Below are 25,046 nucleotides of genomic sequence, written 5' to 3'. Positions count from 1 at the left end.
CTAGCATGCATCACTAATATCTCAATAATAACTCAAAATACAAATAAGTAAGGGTATTTTGGGAAATCACCATTCGGGCTTTGGCTGATTGTACACACTGCACCTTCTCATTTTTCTCTTACAAACTCTTGCTCGTTTTAGAAAAATCATTTCTTTTGAAATTTTTTTCTCAAATCCTCAGTTTGAGTCCAGATATACCCGACGATGTATCTGAATCCGTCAAACCAAGGCTCTGATACCAACTTGTAACACCGTAAAATTTCAAACAAAAATTTCATTTTAAAATCACTTAATTCTCATAACACATTTCACAAAAATCCCATTTATTTAATTTACAAAACGCAACTCCATAATTGTTTGAGTAATAATCCAGGATCCTCAAAACATATCTCTTTCTCTGGTGTGTATAATCAAGCCCTCGCATTCCCGCGATGCTGAGAAGAACCTGAAATGCTCTCAAATATAGCCTAGACTCCCACTCCTTCTTCTTTAAAGATCCTTCTTCACTCCAAGAACACACAAAATCGCTTAAATGCTCTCAAATGGACGCACACAAGCTAAAGAATGAGGTTTAGGGTTTGAGAGGGTTGATTGTTTGAGGATGGTGGCTAGGAATGAGGCCATGTTATTCTTTATATAGGGACACCCCCCATTTCGGGTTGTCACTCTGTGCCTTGTACGCCCAGCGTACCCTCTGGTACGCCCATCATACTAGGTGGGTCCGCTTAAAAGTCACGCACATGAATACGCTAAGCGTACTCACACGTACACCAAACATACTCAACTTCCACCCTTCTCAAATAAGGTACCTATCTTGAAAAAACTTCAAACTTCCATAGATTCCTCAATATAACTCCGTTTCCAATGAACCTCATATCTACAGAAAGGTGATGAGAAGCCCTACGATCCGAAACAGGATGTTACACCACACCCATTTAGAAAGAAGAACACGATTCGTAAGAAAAAACTGTTAACTCCAATACCCAGATAATTCGTAAAAACCATGACCTTGTCCCAACTAACCCTAGCCTACTTTTTCTTTCCTTCCTTGGCACTAAAGAAGATATTCCTACTTAATGATTCCAACTTAACGAGAATACCCGTCGGGGACTTGAAAAGAGATAAGTAAAAGGTAGGAACCGAGCCCAACACTGACGTCAACAAGGTCAATCTACTACCAATGGATAAAGTTTTAAGTCTCCATTTAGATAAGCAATCAGACACCTCTTGAATGACATCACTCCAAGAATGTAACGGAGACATAGAGCCTCCCACATGAATGCCAGAAACGTAAACGGTAACTTTATAACAGCACACCCAATCCTTGCAGCTACCAAAACCACCTCATCAAAACTAACACCAATCCCAAGAATCCTGTATTTCTAAATATCAGTTCTAAGACAAGAAGCCATAATGAAACATTAAAGGATATTGACAATATTTTGATGATTAGAGTCACACCACTAGCCAATGAACACTGCAACCTTAACATAAAAAAGATGAGGTATAAATATTGGGTCGAAGGACCTAATATTTAACTCAGTAAAAACTCCATAAGACACAACTCTCATAAAAGAAATATGAAGAACTACCTGAATAAACAAAAAACGACGAGAAAGGATCTCCTTACCGTAACCCCGTAACACCAATCCCAAGAATCTTGTATTTCTAAACTCTTCAAGTGGACTACCATTGACCAAGACCGATCCCATAGAAGACTTGAGGCAGCCCTGAATACACTTCCTCCATTGAATACTAAACCCGAACTTGAGAAGAATATCATCAAGAAAATCTCATCTCATAGAATCGTAAGCTTTTTCAAAATCCATCATGAAAACCATAGCTTTTTTCTTCTTGCTTTTACACCAAGAAATAATCTCACTCAAGATCAACGATCGATGGGTCGAAAATCACCAATAACAGAAGAAAGACGGTTGGCAAGAATCTTACTAACAATCTCATATTGACATCCAATAAGACTGATGGGTCAAAAATCCTTCACAAACTTAGCATCCAAGACTTTAGGAATTAATGTAATGAAAGAGGGATTACAACCTTTAGGAAACTCCATAGAAGAGAAGAAATTAATAACCATCTGAACAACAATATCCTCCACAATATGTCAATATTTAAAAAAAAACAAAATAGGAGAAGAAAGTTTTTTCAGGAACTCAAAATCCACCTGAACAACAATATCCTCCATCTGAACAACAATATCCTCCATAATAGGAGAAGAAATTAATAACCATCTGAACAACAATATCCTCCATAATCTCAGCCTTCACCTCATCAATCGAAATATCAGCTTCCAAAAAACACCCTGGCCCAAAGAAAGTTTTTTCAGGAACTCAAAATCCACCACAAACTGAGAAGAAGTAGGAGAAGAAAATCGATCAACAAAGTGATTGAAAAGCTTGTTTTAACATAAACCGGATTATCAATCCAATCCCCATTTGAAAACACGCCACGAATAGCAAGCATACCACGTTTTTGATTTACGACTCCATGAAAAAGTAAAATATATTTATATTTTTATAATCATATCTATACCTTGAAAATGTATAAAGATGTTTTATAATGTGTAGATAAGTTTAGTTATACAGGCATATTTATACCTTTAAATATTTATTCATATCTTTTAAAATGTATTTATACATTTAAAAGATATTTATAAAACCTTATTTTTATCTTTAAAATCATATTTAAATCTTTAAAAATATGTGTGTATACATATTTATACTTCTAAACAAAACATAAATATAAGTATTTATACTTCCAATAATAATAATAATAATAACAATAATAATAATAATAATAATATATTTTTACATTTAAGAGACTTATTTATATTTTGAATTTTTTTTAAATCTTTAAAACAATATTTATATATGATGTTTTTTTACAAAGTAAATAGATATTTATATCTATTAAATACAAATAAATATATTTATTATTGAATAGGAGTATGTTCTTAAAGGTATGCATTCGCTTTCAAAATGTATACATATGTTTTTAATCATATAAATATTTTTTAAAAATTGTATGTGGTAGGTGGCGGTTGGAATACAACTCGCCTTTTTACTTCCCCTCAGCCTTATTTTTTTTCTAAGGCTTTCTGGAATACCAACGATGAAGAGGCTTGTGGCCAATGTGGCCATGAGCGTTGTTCGTGCACACCACCCCGGCCTACCGTGGTGGGGCGTTTTCGTGGTGGTTTGTGGTAGGGAAAATGAACGACAACGCCCAATCGAGGCTTCTTCTTCTCTCAACTCTTCTTCTTCTGCCTCTGTCTCTCTCTCTTCGTTCTTCTGTTCGTGGTCGTGGAGGGTACTCCATGGCTTTGTGGTGGGTGGTGGTGATCGATCTGGAAGCTCTCCACGACCGTGGTCGTGGAGAGTATAGCGGATGGCCTAAGTAAAAGAAACACATTCAAGTAAAAGAGACATACTTTTTAACTAAGGAAACATGGCATGCCATGTAGGCCGCCAAGTGAGCCAAAATACTCGGTCAATGCTGACGTGGTACACCACATAAACATAAAAATGGATTCGAGATAAAGCCCTTAACGATTGATAAAATTTAAGACTTCTGCGTCGACATTCCTATTCCTATATAATAATATTGGGTTGTTAATACTTTTATTTCATTGTTTATTTAATTATGTCTTCTAGATATTCAAACAAGATATCGACCATCAGACTTTGACTAACCCATTTCCCGATTTAAAACTCAAAAATGTAATACCTCCATTGGAGTATAGAGAATTATAGATAGTAACAAAACACAAGGCAGAGGAGAATGATTAGCTCAACCGAAAGACTTTCAATGGAGAAAGCAACTTTATTTGTTGTTTTATTTGTTTCACTGCACATTCAGAAAGTTTACACCGCTGAAATTGACATGATTTCAGATTCAAGGTTCTTGACAGAAGCAGACACGTTGGTCTCCCCGGCCGGAATTTTTAAACTTGGGTTTTTCAGGCCAGGAAGCTCTGAGAACAAATACGTTGGTATTTCTTACAAGAAAATCTCTGTTGAAACAGTGGTTTGGGTTGCCAACAGAGACTTCCCAGTCAATGGTTCATCATCCGGCAAACTGAGGATCGTCTCTCCAGGAAATCTCGTCCTCATGAAAGGGAACGATACAAATGATGTAATCTGGTCAACCAATACAACCTCATCAGGTAACGTAACTGTACACCTTGAAGACAATGGAAATCTAGTTGTAAGAGAAACAATAGAAGAGAAGATTCTATGGCAGAGTTTTGACTATCCAACTGATACTCTTCTACCTGGCATGAAAGTAGGAAGAAATTTCTTAACGGGTAAGGAATGGACCTTGTCGCAATGGAAGAGTAATCAAGATCCAGCTCCAGGTGAATTCACATGGAGCGCTGACACAAGCGGCTATCCTCAGATCATACTAAAACAAGGCACAACAGTCAAGTTCCGAGGTGGACCATGGAATGATGTTTGGTTTAGCGGAGATTCTGCTTCCACTAGGAACATCATTACAGGAGATATGGTTATTAATGAATCAGAGGCGTATTACAGTTATTCTCTTCTCAATAGTTCTGTTATCTCAAGGCTCGTCTTGAATTCATCTGGCCAGCTAGAACGTTGGGTGTGGGTTAATGACGTGAATAAATGGCAGATGTTCTTTCAGTTACAAAGAGATTTCTGTGATGGGTACAACATCTGTTATGGTTATGGAACATGCAGTGTTCTAACCTCACAAAGATGTTCTTGTTTAGATGCGATAAGATTCGTGCCCAGAAACGAGAATGGATGGGAGATAACAGATTGGTCGGGTGGTTGTGTGAGACGAACACCATTGGATTGCAAAAATGGAACCGATGGGTTTATCAGGTACTCTAATGTGAAGTTGCCTGATACAGAGTCTTCATGGTTTAACATAAGCATGAGTCTGAATGAATGTAGAGAAAAATGCTTCATGAATTGTACTTGTATGGCGTATGCAAATATAGACATTAGAGAGGGAGGAAGTGGGTGCTTGCTTTGGTTCGGTGAACTTTTGGACATGAGAGAGATACCTGATGGCAATGGTGGTCAGGATATCTTTGTAAGAATGGCTTCCTCAGAAATAGAAATAGGTAACCATCTCTTCACAAAAATATTCCTTGATATTTATTCAAATAGATGTATGAATCTCACCATGTAAAATTACTTATTTTATGATTCTTACTAGTTACTACAGCTCAACCAGTTTCAGAGAATAAGGAGAGAGCAAACCTTAAAATCATCTTACCAGTAGTTTTTCTTGGGGTTCTTCTGATAGGCTTGGGCTCTACATGGTTCCTTTTTGCATGTAGAAAAAGGCGTGATCCACAATCAATGAGGCAAGGTAAGAAAAATACACAACTACAAATTAATGATCCTAAGTTACATTGTAATATATGCTCCCATTACATCAATCTACTAGTTTACATTGTTATTTTCAACCTTTCTATATTAAATTGTTATGTTCATCATTTGCCTTCTTTAGATCCCCACTCTCACCCGTTCTATAGTCTCCTTCATTGTGAGTTTTCTTGAAGCCTTGCATTGACGACGCTTAAAGATAAGAGAATTCCAAACTGTAGCATAAGATCTTCTAGGCTGACCCGAGTGTCTTTGAACCCAACAGTAACACATAAACAAATCTCGAAATCTTGAATCCGTTAGGTTTAGACAAAATCCTCTATTTCCAAAATTATGAAATAGTATGCATTTTCAGTAGCAGGGTAAAACAGAGTATTTCGATCGTAGTCAAGCACCTATAACTTGAAGTGCTTGCCTCCACCATGTGATAATTCATTCAGAGAGCTTTAAGCGCAGATTAAAATAGCACCATCATGTCAAAGAGCATTGAAAGGATATCACTTAAACTTCAAACTCAACTGAATATTATATTGCCCCTCCCTCTTTTCAACAACTCGATGATTTGACACCAACACCACACGAATAAAATACACACACCAATATCAACCCCGGGCACGTGATTTACCCAACACGAATGGAACACTACTATAAGAAAACGGATGAGTAGCAAACCAATGAAAGAACCTGAAGGTATGATCGTAATGCAATGCAGCAGCAAAGAAGCTGTTGAGCGACTGACCTGATGCTGCTGAAGGGTGATAACATCGATCAACCGTGGGCACTCGTCCTTGTCCGTTTGCCTTCAATCGATATGTATTGAACTATATTTTTCTATTATGATTAATTTGAATTGAATTTCATTTTGATTTGTGATTGGAATGCTTCATATGCAACTCAAGGGATTGTAGAGTTCTCAGCAAACTTTCTAGGTAAAGGGTTGATAGATCCTTTGATTCGTCTATTGCCACAACCATACAATAAAAATCTTCAACTTAGACCTCTAAATATCTTTTCCACAATTCTATTATCATCGAATTCTTCACCATTTAATCTCATTTGGTTTGTTATAACGATCACACGGTTATAGACTCCTTCGAGTGATTTAGACCGTCTAATTCGTAAGTTATCAAATCCACATCTTTGTGTTTGCAATCTTATAGTCTTCATTTTTCTTTCCCTCTGTATGTAAGTCATGGGTGACATATCCCTGTCAGTGTGTGTTGGGGTGTGGAGTCTTGATAGAAACTCTGTCGGTGAGAGAAAACTCTGTTTGGTGGCAGAAAGCTATGTGGGTGAGAGAAAACTCTATCATGAAGGAGGAAACAACTACATGACATTCTGTGATTGGCTAAAAATTATAGCACCCCTTCATGGGCTAATTATAGATGGGTATGGCCACCCAAAATTAGGTTTCCCATGATTTCCTTAAATAGGCACACATCTCCATCAACATTCTTGCATAAAAATTCCAAAAAACGAAATCATCGTGAGGTTGAAACCACATCCTTTAGAGCAGTTTATTAGTTATTAGCAAGAGATATTTTTTTGCTTTGAGAGATCTAATGAGGTGCAACCTTTATAATTGTTCTGGGGAGGTTTAATAAAACTCTCTCTCTCTCTCTCTCTCTCTCTCTCTCTCTCTCTCTCTCTCTCTCTCTCTCTCTCGCTCGTGAATGTAAGTCAGAGTGACCGAACCACATTAAATATTTGTTTTGATTTTATACTTTTTCAAAAGTTTTATTTCACAAGTTTCTCCAAAGTTCGTTTATCATTTCTTCTGATGTGGTTAACTCTTTTGCTAAATTTCAACAAATCGTTATTAGAGCATAGCAAGTGTTATAAGAGCTCTTCCGATTCTTTACAAGTGATTTTTGATTCCTAACAAAATGGTATTAGAGCTAGAGCTATGGTTGAAGATGAAAGAGTTAATACTGACAAATTCGATGGTCAGATTTTGTTTGTTTGTTTGTTTGTTTTTTTTGTATTTTTTTTTTTCTGAAAAATACAAATCGAATATTCTCTTTTATGGTTCAATAATGCGACCCTAGCAGTATTTTGACGATTTGTTATGTCTTCTAATCTGCAAGTGTATTTGGTTTATTTTGATTTGTCTGTATTGTTCAAGGGTTCCAATTATCGTTGGTATTCATTTGATTTTGGGGTTTTTCGTCGTTTTTCACGCCCCGAATTAGGTTCTACTGTTCTGCCGCCACAAAATTAACCTATTCGTCAATATCTTGCCATGATTTTATATTCGCACCGCGATTTAAGTTGAGAGTATTGTTTCATACATATATCGTAGTGAATTTGTTATCACGCCACAATTTTTTTGACTGAAAGCATCTTTTTTCTGTTTTAGTTATTGTTCATAGTTTAGTTTGTTTGGTTATTTAACATATTTGTCAGTTTTTAGGTTTCTTTGTTCCGTTTGACTATTGCTATTCGTTATTGGTTTCGACGGTTTGAATTGTTCGTTTATTGTTACTTTGGGATTATAGTTTGGTTGTTTACTATCGGTATGGATCCAAAGGATAGACCAGTCGACGAGTTAATTTTTATGAATGTGCTTATTGCACACAGAAGAACCACGGGAAGTATCAGTGCCCATTGTTATTGAACAAGTCAAAATAGCAACAAGATAGATCATCTAGATCGTTTCACCCCACATTAGAAACTAATACTCATGCTACCACATCATCTTTTGTATCGGATACTTAACTCTGTAAGGAGTTCAGTTCCTTCCTCCTAATTTTGTAATTATGCCTGCATCTACATCTCATTCAAGTCTTTTCTCATCCGGTACTTCAAGTATTCCTTCATTTTTATGGATCTTGGACTATGGTCCATCTCATTATATATATATATATATATATATATATATATATATATATATATATATATATATATATATATATATATAGGTTTAGGTTCAATGGAAAATGATTAATTAGGGCAACATATGTTAGAACCAATGATTAAGTGACACGTGTCCATTTCTTTATTCATAAGCAATGTATTATGGAAGTTATTTATGTAGTTATTCCAAAGTGATGTGTTGTCATTCTTTTATTGGTTCCAACATGTGTTTCCCTAATTCTTTATTTTCCATATAACCTTTCCCTATATATATATATATATATATATATATATATATATATATATATATATATATATATATATATATATATATGTGTGTGTGTGTGTGTGTGTGTGTGTGTGTGTGTGTGTGTTATATCCCTTAATGATGTCTATTATATTTTCACACTTTCTTTAAATCTTGCCTTAGTTAGTTGTGTAAATCTAATTGTTGGGTTTTCTTTTTTGATTCTCTTTGTTCTTTTCTTGATTCTCACTCCTAGAGTGTGATCGGAATCGGCCATAAGTTAGGAGAACTATATTTGTTCGACCAATTTAAAATGAATTATGTCGTTGTCAGTAGTGTTGATTTGTCGGATGTTGTTTCCAATAGTGCTTACTTGTCTTCTTTCCATTTGAGTGATTCGTCTTCTTAATTTGGACTTTGCAATTCACATTTGGGACATGTCTCAACTTCTCGTTTACATTTTTAGCCTCTACTGGTGTTTTAGGTCGTTTGGAAAGTCATGATATTTCTGATTGTTATGGTTACAAACTAGCAAAATTTTATGCTCTACCATTTAATAAAAGTGTCACTCGCTTTGCTGTTTCATTTGATATATGCATTCTAATGTGTGGGGTCCCTCACCCGTTTCCTCTAAAGGAGGATCCACTTAATATGTTTCCTTTATAGACCTCTACACTCATTATACGCAGGTTTATGTTATGAAACACATATCTGAATTTTTCACAATATATATCAAATTTAGATCCATAGTCAAGATTCAACACTTTGATGTTAGAAAATGTTTCTGTCATGATTTAGGAGGCAAATATACTTCTAATGATTTTGGTTAAATACTAGTATCCGATGGCACTATGCATCGATTATCATGTATATATATCCTTTAGAAAAATGTTATTATTGAAAGAAAACATCGTCACCTTGTTGAAATTGCATGATCCTTGCTTTTAACCTCTCAGCTTCCTAGTATATTTTGAGGAGAATTTGTTCTTACCGCTACATATATCATTAATCGAATTCCTACTACACAAAATAATGGGATGTCTCCTTATGAAAACCTATATGGAAAACTTCTTGATTATTCTTCATTATGTGTATTTGGGTGTACATGCTTTGTTTTACGACCTCACGCTGAGCGAACCAAGTTGTCTCGAAAATATGCTCTATGTTTATTCTTGGGGTATGGTATTGGTTGAAAAGGTTATTGATGTTATGATCTGACAAGTAAAAAATTTTATGTTCCTCGACATGTCACCACTCTAGAAAACATTCCTTTCTATAACATTCTTGTTCAGTCACATAATGTGACTCAGTCGGAACTTCGGGTTATTGATCCATTTAGCATTTAAAATGATAACGTTTAGTCAGATGCTTCTGCTACTTCATCTACCCCTTCAACTTCTGATCCCACACCTACTATTATTCAAGAACCCCTATCAGTTGTTGCTCAAGAACCTCCACCTACCTAAGAACCCCCATCATAAAGACCTACTCGTACTCAAAAGTGTACCAAGCTTCCATAATTTGTATATTCCTCTGAATCACGATCCTTTTCCTCCATTATTGGGAATATACATCGTCTCTTAGAACCAACATCCTTTAAAGTGTCCATCCCTAATCCTTTTTGGCAAAATGTTGTAGTTGAGGAACTTGTAGCTCTTTATTAGACTCATACATGAAATTTAGTTCCGCTCCCACCTGCAAAACACAAAATTGGTTGTCATTGGCATATAAGATCAAAACCATGTTTGATGGGTCTATTGAAAGTTAAAAGTTAGATTTGTTGCAATTGGATACTCACAAGAATATGGTATGTATTATGAAGAGACATTTTCTCCGGTTGAAAAAATGACAGTTGTTTGCACTTTGATTATTGTTTCTTCTATTCGACAATTGAATATTTATCAAATGGATGTCAAATATGTATTCTTGAATCGTGATGTTCATGAGGATGTTTACATGTCTCCTCTTTTAGGTGTTGTTCACCAGTCAGTCAGGTGAAGTTTCTCGGCTTCAGAAAGCATTGCATGGTCTTGGTTTGAGAAATTTTCTACAATAATTACTTCCCATGGTTTTCAACCTAGTTGCCATGATTCTGCATTGTTTGCTAAATGTACAAGTGTAGGTCGGATCCTTCTTTCCTTATATGTTAATGATATGGTTATTATTGTTGGTGATGATCATGATGGTATAGAATCCTTGAAGTGTGATTTGGCTAGCCCTTTTGCTTTGAAAAGACTTGAGTTTATTGCGTTATTTCTTAGGTATTGAATTTGCTCAATATACAAAGGGTTATCTTTTTTCTGTGACAAAGTATATCTCATATTTGTTTGAACTTGCTCGATTTTCGGATAACAAAATACTTGATACCCCTCTACATAGTAATGCGAAGTATTCTCCAACCAACGGTGTTCTTTTGTCAGATATGAGCCTTTATAGTACCATTTTGTGGAGTTTGATCTTTCTTACCGTTACTAGATGAGATATTGCTCATATACTTCAAGTGGTTAGCCATTTTGTTACCACTCCATTCACGGTTCATTAGGGAGCTATTCTTTGTATTTTGAGATACTTTGTGGTACTTTGTTTCACAGTTTGGTATTTCCTTCTACTTCCTCTCTTGAGTTGTGTGCTTATAGGGATGCAAACTCAGACAACAATGTTTATGATGACAAGTCCATTACTCGGTATTGTATCTTTCTTGGAGATTCGTTGATTTCGTGGAAAAGTAAGAACGAATATGTTGTCTCTCGTTCATCTACAAAATTTGTTGTTTCATGAGGGGACAAAATATATTGAGATTGATTGTCATTTTATTCATCAACATTTTCAGCAGGAGACTATTTCTCTTCCGCATGTCCCATCCACAATGAATATTACTGATACATTTATGAAATCCTTGACTGCTCCTTGGTTTCATTTTATGTCTGAACAAACTCTCAATGATCATTAGTGTCACATTATAAGTTTAATTGGGGGGGGGGGGGGGGGGGGGTTGGCATAATAAAGTTATTAGGCCTTTGCGCTGTTTGGCCCTTTAGCCATATAGCTAGGTTTAATCTTTTTAGCTTTCCTATTTATATTGTACTTCTCTTTCTTTTAGTTTGTACTCCTATGATTCAATATTGAAACCGTAATACTATTTTGTTCATTAGTTTACAGTTGGTTGTAACAAATATTCAATAGGAGACTAATTAATCTCAACATAAGTAAGTTGAATATTTAGGTGTAATAGAATTCTTGAAGTAAATTCTTTTAATTCTTATGTGCAGGCGAATTCTTACATGTTGGTGAAAGTCAGAGAGATTCCATGGAGCTACCATTATTTAGCTTTTCTACAATAGCTAAAGCTACTGCTAGTTTTTCGCTAGACAATAAAATTGGAGAAGGTGGATTTGGATCAGTTTATAAGGTACAATACAATGTGATTCCAACAGAGGTTTCGGAGTTCAATAACACTCAAAATTGTATATTGAGATTCTGTACGTAAAACAAAGAAATACAGGCCATGAAGTATAAGTATTCTACTTATAAAAAAAGATATGGTTGAAATTCATCTTCACTGTTTCTATTGTTTTTGACATGGCAACTGTTGATGATAACCAGGGTATGTTAGAAGAAGGACTCCAGATTGCAGTTAAACGTTTATCTAAGACTTCAAACCAAGGGCTTGTTGAGTTCAAGAATGAAGTCATTTACATTTCAAAACTTCAGCACCGAAATCTTGTTAAACTCCTCGGATGCAGCATACAGGGAGACGAAAATTTGTTGATCTATGAGTACATGCCAAACAGAAGCTTAGACTCATATATATTCGGTCAGACTCACATAAATGCCATTAATTTAACTTCTAAGAATTAAGCATTCATAGAAACTAAAAATAACTGCACCTTCATCTAGATAAGACACAAAGCATGCTACTTGATTGGACAAAGCGTATGAACATTATCAAAGGAATTGCTAGAGGGCTTCTTTATCTGCATCAAGATTCACGCTTAAGAATCATCCATAGAGATCTTAAAGCTAGCAATGTTCTACTTGATCTAGACATGAACCCTAAGATATCAGACTTTGGCATGGCTAGGAGCATTGGAGGAGGCGAGACTCAACCAAACACGGAGAGAGTTGTTGGCACATAGTAAGCTAGATAATCCATATATATATATATATATATATATATATATATATATATATATATATATATATATATATATATATATATATATATATATATATATATATATATATATATTAAGTTTTGTTTTTTACTCATATAAGCATTATCCTGCATGCAGTGGTTACATGTCGCCTGAGGCACTAAAAGGTGTTTTCTCAATAAAATCAGATGTATTTAGCTTTGGTGTCTTAGTGCTGGAGATTGTGAGTGGGGAGAGAAATCGGGGATTCATGCATCCTGACCATGATAATAACCTCATTGGACATGTATGTTCTCTGACTACAAAGTATTTGTTTGATTTGCATATACAGTCCTCTAACTATTTCTACATTATATTCAGGCATGGAGAACACATAATGAAGGCAGGTCAATGGAACTCATCGATACAGCTTTAGGCCAATCAAGCAATTCATCAGAAGTTATAAGATCAATTACAGTGGGGTTGTTATGTGTTCAACAAAATCCAGAAGATAGGCCAAACATGTCATCGGTTATTCTAATGTTGGGAAACGAGGGTGCATTGCTGAAACCTAAGCAACCAGCATTTTTCTCAAAAACGAACACACTTGGTGCTGATTTCTCTTCAAGCACTTGCCCAACAAGTTCAACCAATGGTTTAACTGTTACAGAGGTAGTTGCTCGATAGAAAGAACATGCATAGTTTCAACCTTCAGTTTTTTTTTTTTTTTTTCTTTTTCTTCTTATAATTAGTACATTCAAAATATAAGCTATTTGTTATCCCCATTTCTAAACATGTCTACTAAATTGATTTAATTGTTGGACAATACTCTGTTACTTTCTTTTATCTCCTGTTACTTTCTTTAAAGACAACATTGAAATGGAGAATAATTTTGTTCTTAATTAATCACATCATCGTTGAATTTCTTAGCACATCAATAGAATTTGAACTTTCTGCACTTTTCAGTCCAGACTATTTGATTTGTAGATCTTTCACTATCTAGATTAATGTTCACTTCTACAAGTTAATTTATTATAATGACAACACAATGCTTTTTGTACATATAACTTGCTACTTAATTGCTCTCGGTCTTTCATTTTTACTTTTCATTTGAATACTTGTCTGCTAAATGCGTACAAAACATCCGCCATTTGATCTTCTGCTTGAAATACCCAAAACCCTTGATGCATAAATACTAAGATAACAATGTCTAACAAACACGAAAACACAATATGGCAACACACAACAATAACAAGATAAGAGATTTATGGTGGTTCCACACCCGAAGAGGTTGTATACATCCGCAAGGAAGGGTTGATATCTTGTATAATGCACAATTAAAGCAGGATTACAACAATTTGTTGGAAAAATTGGTTCCAAACAATTTATAAATTGGAGTTTTCCTATTTTGAACACGAATTTTGAAACCTAAATGGATAAACATTTATGCAGTTGTATTCTCCTTTATCATACCTTCGTTTTGGTATTGACGAATGAAAAATTAATCATTAAAATTAGGTAGTTGGAAAGACTAAAAAGTAATTTGACTTGAACCCTCCACCTTAAAGATGTGATTTTTTTTGAAACAGCAAATCTAATTTATTCCTACTAAACTACTCCTAATATAACATATGTCCCAGATGAGACTTCGACCCTCGATCCTAAAGAGGGAGGGCAATATCTGGTACCGTTGGGCTAGAAGCCCTTTGTTAGATGTGAATTGTGATTAAATGAAGTGTCAGTTATGACTTTTTAGTTAATGACTGCATTAATTTTTTGGTTTTTACTGTTTTGGTCATGACTATTCTGTTATGAACGTTACAATATCTCTATATAAATTTATGGTGATATCAAGGCAAAATCCGGGCTTAATTAACAAGGTTCGGTTTCGAAGAACCACTTCTAGCTGTTGCATATCGAGAAAGAAATGTCTCGTTACAAGCAAATTTGTTTTTAAGGTGCTAAATATCGGCCTCGACTAATTTTGTGTTTTATAATTATTTTTGTAAAATTTCTTAATATTTTTCCAAAAATCTTAAAAGAAGTTTGTTTGTATGAAAAGCACACGATTTTTTTTCTTGCTTGTTCTAACTAGAAAAAAATTTATTTGTGTTTTGTTACCCCTCAGTTTTGACCGAAAAGCAAAATAAATACAAGCTTTTTTTGTATTTTTGCTCCGCTCATGCTCGATTTTTAAAACTACAATTTTTTCCTCGTTTTACCCGTTTCTTCAAAATCTAAAGAAGCCATTTATAAAAATTAGGATTTTCTAAAAAATGAAGGGATAATTTATTAAATTTGAATTAGGAGAGAGAGGACCTATCTCATCCACCCAAGATCCGGCCACCCTCTCTCCAAGGCTCTCTATTCCAAAAAATCTCAATCACTATTTCACTTCTTTACTTCACCTCCCTCTCTTCACTCACTCTCTCTCTCTCTCTCTCTCTCTCTCTCTCTCTACAACTTACAACACTCAAACTCTCTCTTTCTCTCTCTAAACTCATGAAAATTTTCAGCCAAGAACACCTCTCAATCTTCAAATCTTCATCATCTAGGGTTGTTCTTCAGGGTAATCACGAAAAACCCTTCATTCTCATTCACTTTTATTTCTAGTTTTAAAGGTTTTTCTTACACTTCTCCTTCTCCTACACCATTCTTTATGAACATTCATGCGAATAGCCATGAATGTCGAGTTTGATGATGATGATGGTAGGATTTCACCCAAGAACAACATGCATGTTGTTTAATGGTGAAATCCAAAGACCAAAACCTTTGTCAAACCCTAAAATACATATTTTTACAAGTTTTAAAGGTTCATCCACCTTATGCACCAAAGTTTTCCTTTAAAAACATCACTATGAACAAAAAATGTTCATGCATGGTCTTCTAACCGTGATGCATGTAATGAACATCAAGTTTAACGACTTGATGATCAAAGTACATCGTTAATAGTGCATGTAAAGAATTTTATTCATAAAAAAATTAAATATCATTTTCTATTCAAAACAAAATTTTCTCAGAATCCCAATAAGGTAATAAGAGGATATGAAAAATCCTAAGAGTTGTTATCATTTCTTTGATTTATTATAGTTGGTACAATAAAACGATGCCATAAATCATTTAAAACACTTTATGAGGTATATAAATCCTAGATAAATGCGTTTATGACCCGTAAAGTAAATAATGGCCTATCATTAAGTTTCATCGATTTTTGTTACCCTTTAGTATGTTTTCTAATTTTTTTTGTTCAGTCCCAATAAATCATAAAACCAATTTATGAAATTTGGTGTGATCATATATGAATTTTCAATGCTCCTACCCCATGTGGAACACTTAGAAAAACATTTTGGGAATTTTTCATAACATATATCTATTTTTCCATGAATTTTGTGTTTATAATGGAATAAAACGGGAAAAATAGTTTTTCTCATCCAAAATTCATGAAAATTTATCAACACACCTTATAAAGTTTAGAAAAAGTTTGGTAATTTACCTTAACTGTTTAATAATTATTCATGAATTAATGATTATTTAAGTGAATAAAACAATGAAAAATAGCCAAACTGGTTGAAAAATAACTTTTATATTTTTTGCAAATTCTATATGTTTAATAACATTGGTACAAAAAGTTTAAGGAATTTTGGAAACTATTTTCTATTTATCTCCATTTTTGTTACAATAAATGCACAAAAATAATAAAATTGGTTAAACTATTTAGAAATCCATTTTCATATTTTTTCAGCTTAAGTATGTTTAGTTGTCGTATTATAAAAAGTTTGAAATTTTTTATCATCTGAATGCTATTTTTCACGAATTTATATTGATATGAAGGGTTAAATTTTTTTGAAAATAGCTAATCGCATTAAAAACTCAAGGGAAATTTTTTGGAAGACCTCTACAAAATTTGGAATGAAAACGTAAAGTTTGAAAATTTTTGGAAACCGTTTGATAACATTTTTTGGATTTTAAGAGTTTGAAACACCTTTAAATATGTTGAAATGCCTCAAATAATATTACAAAAATCTAGAAAATAATATCCATAATTGTCTTAATCACATGAGATATAAAATTTCACAATTTCAGAAAAATTGTTACCAATTAATATAAAACCAATAATAGAACAAAAATTTGGCATTTCTCTATATATATGTAACATCCCAAAATTTGAGGCCAAAATTTTCGTTTTTAATTAAGTGATTTATAAATTAGTTTATCAAACATTGCCAATATCACGTCAATCCATAAAACCATAATATCATGTTTCAAAACCAAATCATCTGAAGTAACGAAATATCAGAGTACAAGCCTAGAAAATTCTAAGCGGAAATCATGTATGTGTGTGTGATGCGCTGCTACACCGCCGACTCTTTCCCCTTGAACGAAGAAGTACCTGAAACCAAAACCAAATCTGTAAGCACAAAGCTTAGTGAGTTCCCCCATCATACCACATACCATACAATCACATAGCATACATACTGCCAGGCAATTCTGGGGCGCCCGTTCTACCCATGTCAAGCCATTATGGGATGTTAACCTACCCATGTCGAGCCATTATGGGGTGCTGACCTACCCATGTCAAGCTATTTTGGGGTGCTGACCTACCTATGTCAAGTTGTTTTGGGGTGCTGACCTACCCATGTCAAGCTCTTTTGGGGTGTTGACCTACCCTCCGGTTTATCTCAACCAAACACAGGGACTATTTCACCCCTACTACTAACACATAATATCATAACATAATCATGCTGTCAGACATATCTGGGGTGTCCGACCAACCCTTTGGTCCTAGCGACTGAAGCGGGGACTAGTCCCCTTCTACTATTACTATCTCACATAACATAGCAACTAGAAAACTAGCATACTCACATATCCGACAATAACAGACCAGATAATTATCACAAAGACAATCATATCAACTATAGTCAACTACTAGGGGGCTGGCCTTGGTGCCTTAGACCCACTTCTACCGGAAGGTAACTCACCTTGATGTCGTGTAGTGTCTGAACTGTCCTTGGCAAGAAGGTAGGCTCTCCTCGACTCCTCAGTCCCTACACGACAACCCTCAAGTCTTCAAAGAGAACATATAACCTTAACCACGGTCAATACCAAAACCAGGCAAAGTCAACATTGGTCAAAGTCAACACCCAGTTGACCTAACTCGCCGAGTTAGTCTACCAACTCGTCGAGTCCATACTCCATTAACCCGATCCAACCCAAATCCACTCGTCGAGTCTAGCAAGAAATCGACGGGTTCTCCTTCATTCAAACCATCGGAGCTATCTTCATCGTACTCGCCAAGTTCTTCTTTGAACTCGGCGAGTTCATCTCTCTCATACGAATGTGTCTGGTCTATGACTCACCGAGTTGTATGAACAACTCGTCGAGTCCATCTTCAAAGATTTGGACATTGCCTTGGAATCACCGAGTCTGTTCATACACTCGTCCAGTCCCATGATTCCTAGGTCCCTTTACGAGTCTAAACATCTAAGGGACTTTCCTCCCTATCAACTGGTCCATCCACAAACTACGTCGTTTTGTTTTTCTGGCACATGGATTAAAAATAAATGGAAAATATATTTTTTGATACCTATACCGACGATATGTCATCGGTATAGAATTCCAGAATACCGCCAATATTTTTGTCATTCCCGCCAGACTTTTGCCGACAACTTGTTGTCGGAACAGAGGTCCTGGTCAAAGTAAATTGGTCAAAGTTAAAGTTATGGCGATGACTAGTCGTCGGGATAGGGGTACTTTTAACGAGGACAATTGTCATCGGGATAAGTGTCGTCTGCATAGCTCCATATCCTTGTAGTGTAACTTCATGCCAGGTAGAAGTGTATCGGTTGGATAATCAAAACTCTGCCAGAGAAACTTCTCCTTGATTCTTTCTTTGACAATTAGATTTCCGGTGTCATCAAGTTGTGCAATTGCGTTGACTGATGAGGTTGTATTGGATGACCATACCACATCATTAGTCTCGTCAATGAGGACAATATTTCCTGGAGAGATGATCCTTAGTGTGTCAGATGATGCACTAGGGAGTGGCAAGTGTCTGTTGGCGACCCAAACCACTGTTTGAACGGAGATTTTCTTGTACCAAATACCAACGTATTTGTTCTCAGAGTTTCCAGACCTAAAAAACCCAAGTTTAAAAATTCCGGTCTGTGAGACCAACGTGTATGCTTCTGTCAAAAACCTTGAATCTGAAATCAAGTCAATTTTAGAAGTGTAGATTTTCTGAACATGGAGTGAAACAATTAAAAGAACAAGTATAGTTACTTTCCCCATTAAAATTCTCACGATTACAAATATTTATCGATTTCAATGTATCTTCTACACATTTCAATAATATCAATAACTATAATTTTTATCGATTTCAATGTATCTTCTACACATTGCTTTCCCCATTAATAATTTTTTTTCACGATTGCGACATCCATTTAGAGTAATGTTTTCTTCAGATTTTTTTCAATCTAAATGATTATTCAATCTGAATGAAAAATATGATGATTTTAACACAACAAAGAAAAAGATTATTCATTGTTACAGAAATACTATCAATGGCAGAAGAAGGACTTCCGAAGACCAAGTTGTTATTCTTCTTCGTTATTGTACTTTAAGCATCAATAACTTGTACGACAGCCCTAGACACCATATCCGCAAACCAAACAATCAGGTATGGTGACACCATCGTTTCACCACATGAAACCTTGGAACTCGGTTTCCTTAAAGTCGGTAACTCTACAAACTACTACATCGGAATTTAGTAGAAGAAGATTTCCACCGGAACTGTTGTATGGGTTACCAACCGGAACACACCGCTCAGCAACACCTCCGGCGACCTAACTCTAACTTTTCAAGGAGTTCTAATCCTCCGTAACGCCACCGGAGATGTCATTTGGTCATCAGCAAACTCTGCATCACCACCGTCTCTGAGAAATCCCATGGGTAAGCTTCTGGATTGCGGTAAGTTTATCATCCATGAGGAAGCCGACACCGATACAGAGAATCTCATATGACAAAGTTTTGATTTTCCACGTATCATTTACTTCCTGGAATGAAATTCAGCCAGGATTTGGTCAATGGAATCGAAAGAAACTTCACGTCGTGGAAATCCCAGAATAATCCTTCTGTTGGTGAGTTTACTTGCGTTGATTGATACCAGAGGGTTCGCGCAGATGTACCTAATGGATGGCTGGAAAATAATATTACGGGTCGGGCCATGGAATGGACTCCAGTTTAGTGGCGAGCCGGATTATTGGAATCCTAAGTCACGTAGGACCTTGGAGACCAAGCAATCATAATATGGCAGGTTAGTCATGTTTCCTAATTCCATTCTAATAGCAAGTCGGTTACTAGATCTTATATAAACATTGTCATAGTCGTGTTAGGGTATGAGATAGTAATTGTAAACAATTGTGTTTTGAGCAAGTTTCTCATTAATCAAAGAGCTATTTTGATTAAACTATTTTGCAATTTACTTTCTTTTCATTAATTGGTATTAGAGCACATAAACAAGAAGTTGTGAGATCAATTCTTACCTGTTGATAAGTAGGTCAACATGTCAGGGGGATGGAGAAGCTTCGGTGAGGGTGAAAGAGATTGGATCAACCTCTGTTCAGTGTCCTATGCTCATGTCAACAAACTACACTGTGTGGTCAATGAGAATGAAGGTAGTATTAAAGATTCACAAAGCTTGGGAGATAACTGAACCTGGAACTACAAAAAATCAAGACAAAGATGATTTAGCAATAGGTTTAATTTATCAATCGATACCTAGAAGAACTCATAATCCAAATCGGTGAACAAGAATCTTCCAAGGGACTTTGGGAAGCAATCAAATCAAGGCATTTGGGGGCTGACCGTGTGAAAGAGGCACGATTACAGACCTTAATGTCTGATTTCGATCGATCGAAGATGACTGAGTTGGAGTCGATCGACTCTTTCACGGGAAAGCTATCTGGAATTGCATCCAAGGCAGCCGCACTAGGTGAATCAATCGATGAACAAAGGATGGTGAAGAAATTATTGAAATCACTACCAAGGGCAAAATTCATCCACATCGTCGCATCATTAGAACAGGTACTAGATTTGAAAACCGTTGGCTTTGAAGATGTAGTAGGGCGGTTAAAGGCGTGTGAAGAACAAATTAGAGAGGAGGACGACAACGAAGAAGATCAAATGAAGGCGCTGTTTACAAAGTCTTCAAGTAGCAGAGGTTCAAGCAATCGTAGAACACAAGGGAAAGGGACGAAGGAAGTAAATGGGGCAGGAGGGTCTAATGGAACGAATGGATCAAGTGGATCTAAGTATGTAAATCGGGTCCCGCAAGGTGGCAAGCCCAATAAAGGAACCAAGTCCAACTCTGATCGGACCAATTCCAATAATAATAACCAAAATAAGAATAAAACAAAAAAGGATCGATCCAAAATCATTTGTTATCGGTGCGATAAACCAGGCCACTTTGCGTCTCAATGCCCGGACCAAATTAAAAAATTAGAAGAAAGTAATTTTGCCGAATATGACGATGCCGACGAGACCGTATTTTTACACGAGACCGTATTTTTAAACGAAAAAGGTGATAACGTCCCGATACGACTCACAAGACAACGATGTGTGGTACTTGGATAATGGGGCGAGCAATCACATGACTGGAAACCGATCATTTTTCTCCGAGCTTGATGAAGGACTAACTGGGAGGGTTAAATTCGGAGATAATTCGTGTGTAAAAATCAAGGGAAAATGTGCTATACTTTTCCAAGGTAAAAGGGGTCAACAAAGGCTGATGATGGAGATTTATTACATACTGGATCTCAAGAACAACATTATAAGTCTCGGACAAGCAACGGACGCCGGGTGTGATATTCCTATGAAAGATAAGTATTTGACTATGCATGATGCTGATAATTGCTTATTAATGAAAGTACAAAGAACTCCAAACCACCTTTATAAAATAAAATTACAAACTGGAGTTCCTATTTTCCTTCATTCGAGACTAAGTGAAGATGCATGGCGATGGCATGCAAGACTTGGCAACATTAATTTCGAGTCGATGAAAAAGATGTTCAAGAAGGGTTTAGTCAAAGGGTTACCTCAATTACATCATGAGAATCAATTATGCAAATCGTGCTTAGTCGACAAGCAAACAAAAAGTCATTCCCAACCATGACGACATACAAAGCGAAACAACCATTGGAGCTTGTTCACGGTGATTTATGCGGTCCGATCACGCCGACAACCAAGGGTCAAAATAGGTATATTTTTACACTAATTGATGATTTTTCACGATTTATGTGGATTTATCTCATAAAAAAAAGAGTGAGGCGTTTACACACTTCAAAAAATTCAAAGCTTTGGTGGAAAATGAAATTGGAAAGCCTTTGAAAGTGTTTAGAAGTGATCGAGGAGGTGAGTTTACTTCTCTCGAGGTTAATTCTTTTTGTGAACAAAACGGAGTCAAACACCATCTTACCACCCCATACTCTCCACAACAAAACAGAATTGTGGAACGAAGAAACCGAACTCTTATGGACATGACGCGAAGTATAATGAAGGCAATGCATGTTCCAAACTACTTATGGGGAGAAGCGGTAAATCACTCTACAAATCTAATCAATCGAGTTTACACAAGAGTCCTTGGTGATACAACTCCATACGAAAAGTTGTATAAAAGAAAACCGAATATAGAAAATGTTCGTATATTTGGGTGTCTAGCACATGCAAAAGTTGAACCGGTTAATCTAAAGAAGTTGGATGCAAGATCAAGACCACTAGTACATGTTGGTTCCGAACCGGGTACGAAAGCTTACCGGTTATTTAACACGATAATACAAAAAATAATCGTGAGTCGAGACGTTATTTTTGATGAAACCAAAGGGTTGGATTGGATTAAAGAAGCAGGAACCAACAATGAAGAACCGGGCTCATTCATAATACCATGGGACTATCCAAGAGAAGATGCGAACAACAACCAAGGAAACGATGTAAACAATGATCCAATTGAATCGGATCATGAGATTGGAGACGGAGCAGAAGTACAAGATAATGAACAACTAAGTTCGGTAAATAATAATGATCAACAAGGAGCTGCAAACCAAAGACCTTCAAGAGCAAGAGTATGTCCAAGACGATTTCAAGATTATGAGCTTGATCTTGACAATCTCGAAGAACTCCTTCTAACAACCAATGACGAGCCGGTATCGGATGAAGAAGCGAAGAAAGAACCAGAATGGGTCAAGGCCATGGATGTGAAAATCAAGTCGATAAAAAAAATAATACTTGGACTCTTGTGAACAAGCCTATGGCGGTGAAGCCAATTGGACTCAAGTGGGTGTTCAAATTGAAGAAAAACGCAGATGGCACCATTAATAAATACAAGGCAAGGTTGGTTGCTAAAGGTTACGTGCAATAACCCGGTATTGATTTTCAGGAAGTATTTGCCCCGGTAGCTCGAATTGAAACCATTCGGTTTCTTATAGCCTTAGCAGCTACTCATGGGTGGGAGCTCCACCACTTAGATGTTAAAACAACATTCTTACATGGAGAATTAAAAGAAACTGTTTACGTGTCACAACCGGAAGGCTATATAAAGAATTAAAAGAAACTATATGGTCTAAGACAAGCACCTCGAGCATGGAACACGAAGCTTGATGAGATTTTGAAGAGTATGAAATTTCAAAAGTGCATGAAAGAACCATCAGTGTACCGGAAAAGTGAAGGATCTAACTTGCTAATTTTAGCAATTTATGTTTATGATTTATTTGTCACAGGTACAAATTTGAGCATGATCAAGAAGTTCAAATTAGAGATGTCCAAGAACTTTGAGATGTCGGATCTTAGAAGATTGACTTATTACCTTGGCATTGAAGTTAAGCAAGAAGAATCGGGGATTACTATAAACCAAGAAGCATATGCTTAACGCATTTTAAAAGAAGCTGGTTTACATGATTACAATCCAACCCACATACCAATGGAACCAGGAAATAAATTGTCAAAGGCCGATGATGAACCTAAAATCGACCCGACACAATATCGAAAGCTAGTAGGATGTCTTAGATATCTCTTGCAAACAAGACCCGATATGGCATATACGGTTGGGGTTGCTAGCCGATACATGCAAAGTATAAGAGAATCGCATGGTGGTGCAATCAAACACTTTCTAAGGTACTTACGAGGAACAACGGGATACATAATCAAGTATGAGAGGATGGGACAAAGGCGACTTATTGGTTATAGTGATAGTAGTCACAATATTGACCCGGATGACGGAACAAGCACAACCAGTCACATTTTCTACTACGGGTCATCACCAATTACATGGTGTTCGCAAAAGCAATATACCGTTGCTTTATCATCTTGCGAGGCAGCGTTCATGGCAGCCACAGCGAGTGCATGTCAAGCAATATGGCTTCAAGATTTGCTTGGAGAAATCATGAACAAAATGCAAGAGAAAGTGATTCTTAGAGTTGATAACAAGTCGGTTATCGAACTCATGAAGAATCATGTCTTTCATGGAAGAAGTAAACACATTCACACGAGGTTTCACTTCATTCGTAACTGTGTTGAAAAAGAACAAGTGGAGGTGGAGTACATCCCGGTGAAGAACAAAGGGCGGATATTCTTACCAAACCATTAGCTCGAACCAAGTTCAAAGAAATGCGGAGCTTGATCGGGGTTGAAGAATTCTCTAGAAGGACTTAGAGATTTGGGGGTGATTGTTGGAATCCTAAGTCACGTAGGACCTTGGAGACCAAGCAATCATAATATGGCAAGTTGTTCATGTTTCCTAATTCCATTCTAGTAGCAAGTCGGTTATTAGATCTTATATAAAATTTTTCATAGCCGTGTTAGGGTATGAGATAGTAATTGTAAACAATTGAGTTTTGACCAAGTTTCTCATTAATCATAGAGCTATTTTGATTAAACTATTTTGCAATTTACTTTCTTTTCATTAATTTGAGACCTAACCCGATTTACAACTTCAGTTTTGTTCTAAACGAAAGAGAAATTTATTACCATTATAACCTCATAAATAATTCAGTTTTCACTAGGGTAATGTTAAAGCCCAATGGTAATATGGACAGGTAAATAGTAGAAAAGAGTGGAATGTTTACTTATCTCCAGAAATTGATAATTGTGACCGGTTCGACCTCTGTGGACCATATGCTAGCTGCAACATCGATGACTCACCAGCTTGTGAATGCTTAAAGGGGTTTGAACCGACATTACCGAACCAATGGAAAGTTGTTGATTGGGATCAAGGGTGTCGACATCGAACCCCTTTGGATTGTGGGACCGGGGAAGGATTCAATAAGTTTTCGAATGTGAAGTTGCCAGATACTCAAGGTTCCAGGTTTAAACAAACCTGGACCCTTGAAAAATGTGAACGGGTTTGTAAAAAAGATTGTTTGTGTAGTGCGTACACACATT

The 25,046-nt window shown here is 36.0% G+C and overlaps 3 protein-coding genes across 3 annotated transcripts; 2 read left to right on the top strand and 1 right to left on the bottom strand.

The window, feature by feature from the left end:
• The first annotated feature begins 3,722 nt into the window (after positions 1 to 3,722).
• On the top strand, positions 3,723 to 13,538 carry LOC111901026 (G-type lectin S-receptor-like serine/threonine-protein kinase At4g27290). The gene is made up of 7 exons (XM_023896894.3): positions 3,723 to 5,113; positions 5,209 to 5,364; positions 11,754 to 11,893; positions 12,088 to 12,298; positions 12,382 to 12,619; positions 12,777 to 12,924; positions 12,999 to 13,538. Exons 1-7 carry the CDS (start codon positions 3,799 to 3,801, stop codon positions 13,302 to 13,304), a joined length of 2,514 nt encoding a protein of 837 aa, XP_023752662.1. The 5' UTR covers positions 3,723 to 3,798; the 3' UTR covers positions 13,305 to 13,538.
• Positions 13,539 to 18,386: 4,848 nt separating this feature from the next.
• On the bottom strand, positions 18,387 to 18,905 carry LOC111901036 (G-type lectin S-receptor-like serine/threonine-protein kinase At4g27290). The gene has a single exon (XM_023896902.1). The coding sequence runs from the start codon at positions 18,903 to 18,905 to the stop codon at positions 18,387 to 18,389; it is 519 nt and encodes a 172-aa protein (XP_023752670.1).
• Positions 18,906 to 20,178: 1,273 nt separating this feature from the next.
• LOC122195232 (uncharacterized) lies at positions 20,179 to 21,248 on the top strand. Its single transcript, XM_042896817.1, has 2 exons — positions 20,179 to 20,290; positions 20,398 to 21,248. Exons 1-2 carry the CDS (start codon positions 20,179 to 20,181, stop codon positions 21,246 to 21,248), a joined length of 963 nt encoding a protein of 320 aa, XP_042752751.1.
• Positions 21,249 to 25,046: the final 3,798 nt, after the last annotated feature.

This window comes from Lactuca sativa, chromosome 7, assembly GCF_002870075.4.
Source record: "Lactuca sativa cultivar Salinas chromosome 7, Lsat_Salinas_v11, whole genome shotgun sequence".
NCBI lineage: Eukaryota > Viridiplantae > Streptophyta > Magnoliopsida > Asterales > Asteraceae > Lactuca > Lactuca sativa.
Note: the sequence above shows the minus strand (reverse complement) of the source record. Positions and strands in the feature narration are given on the sequence as shown.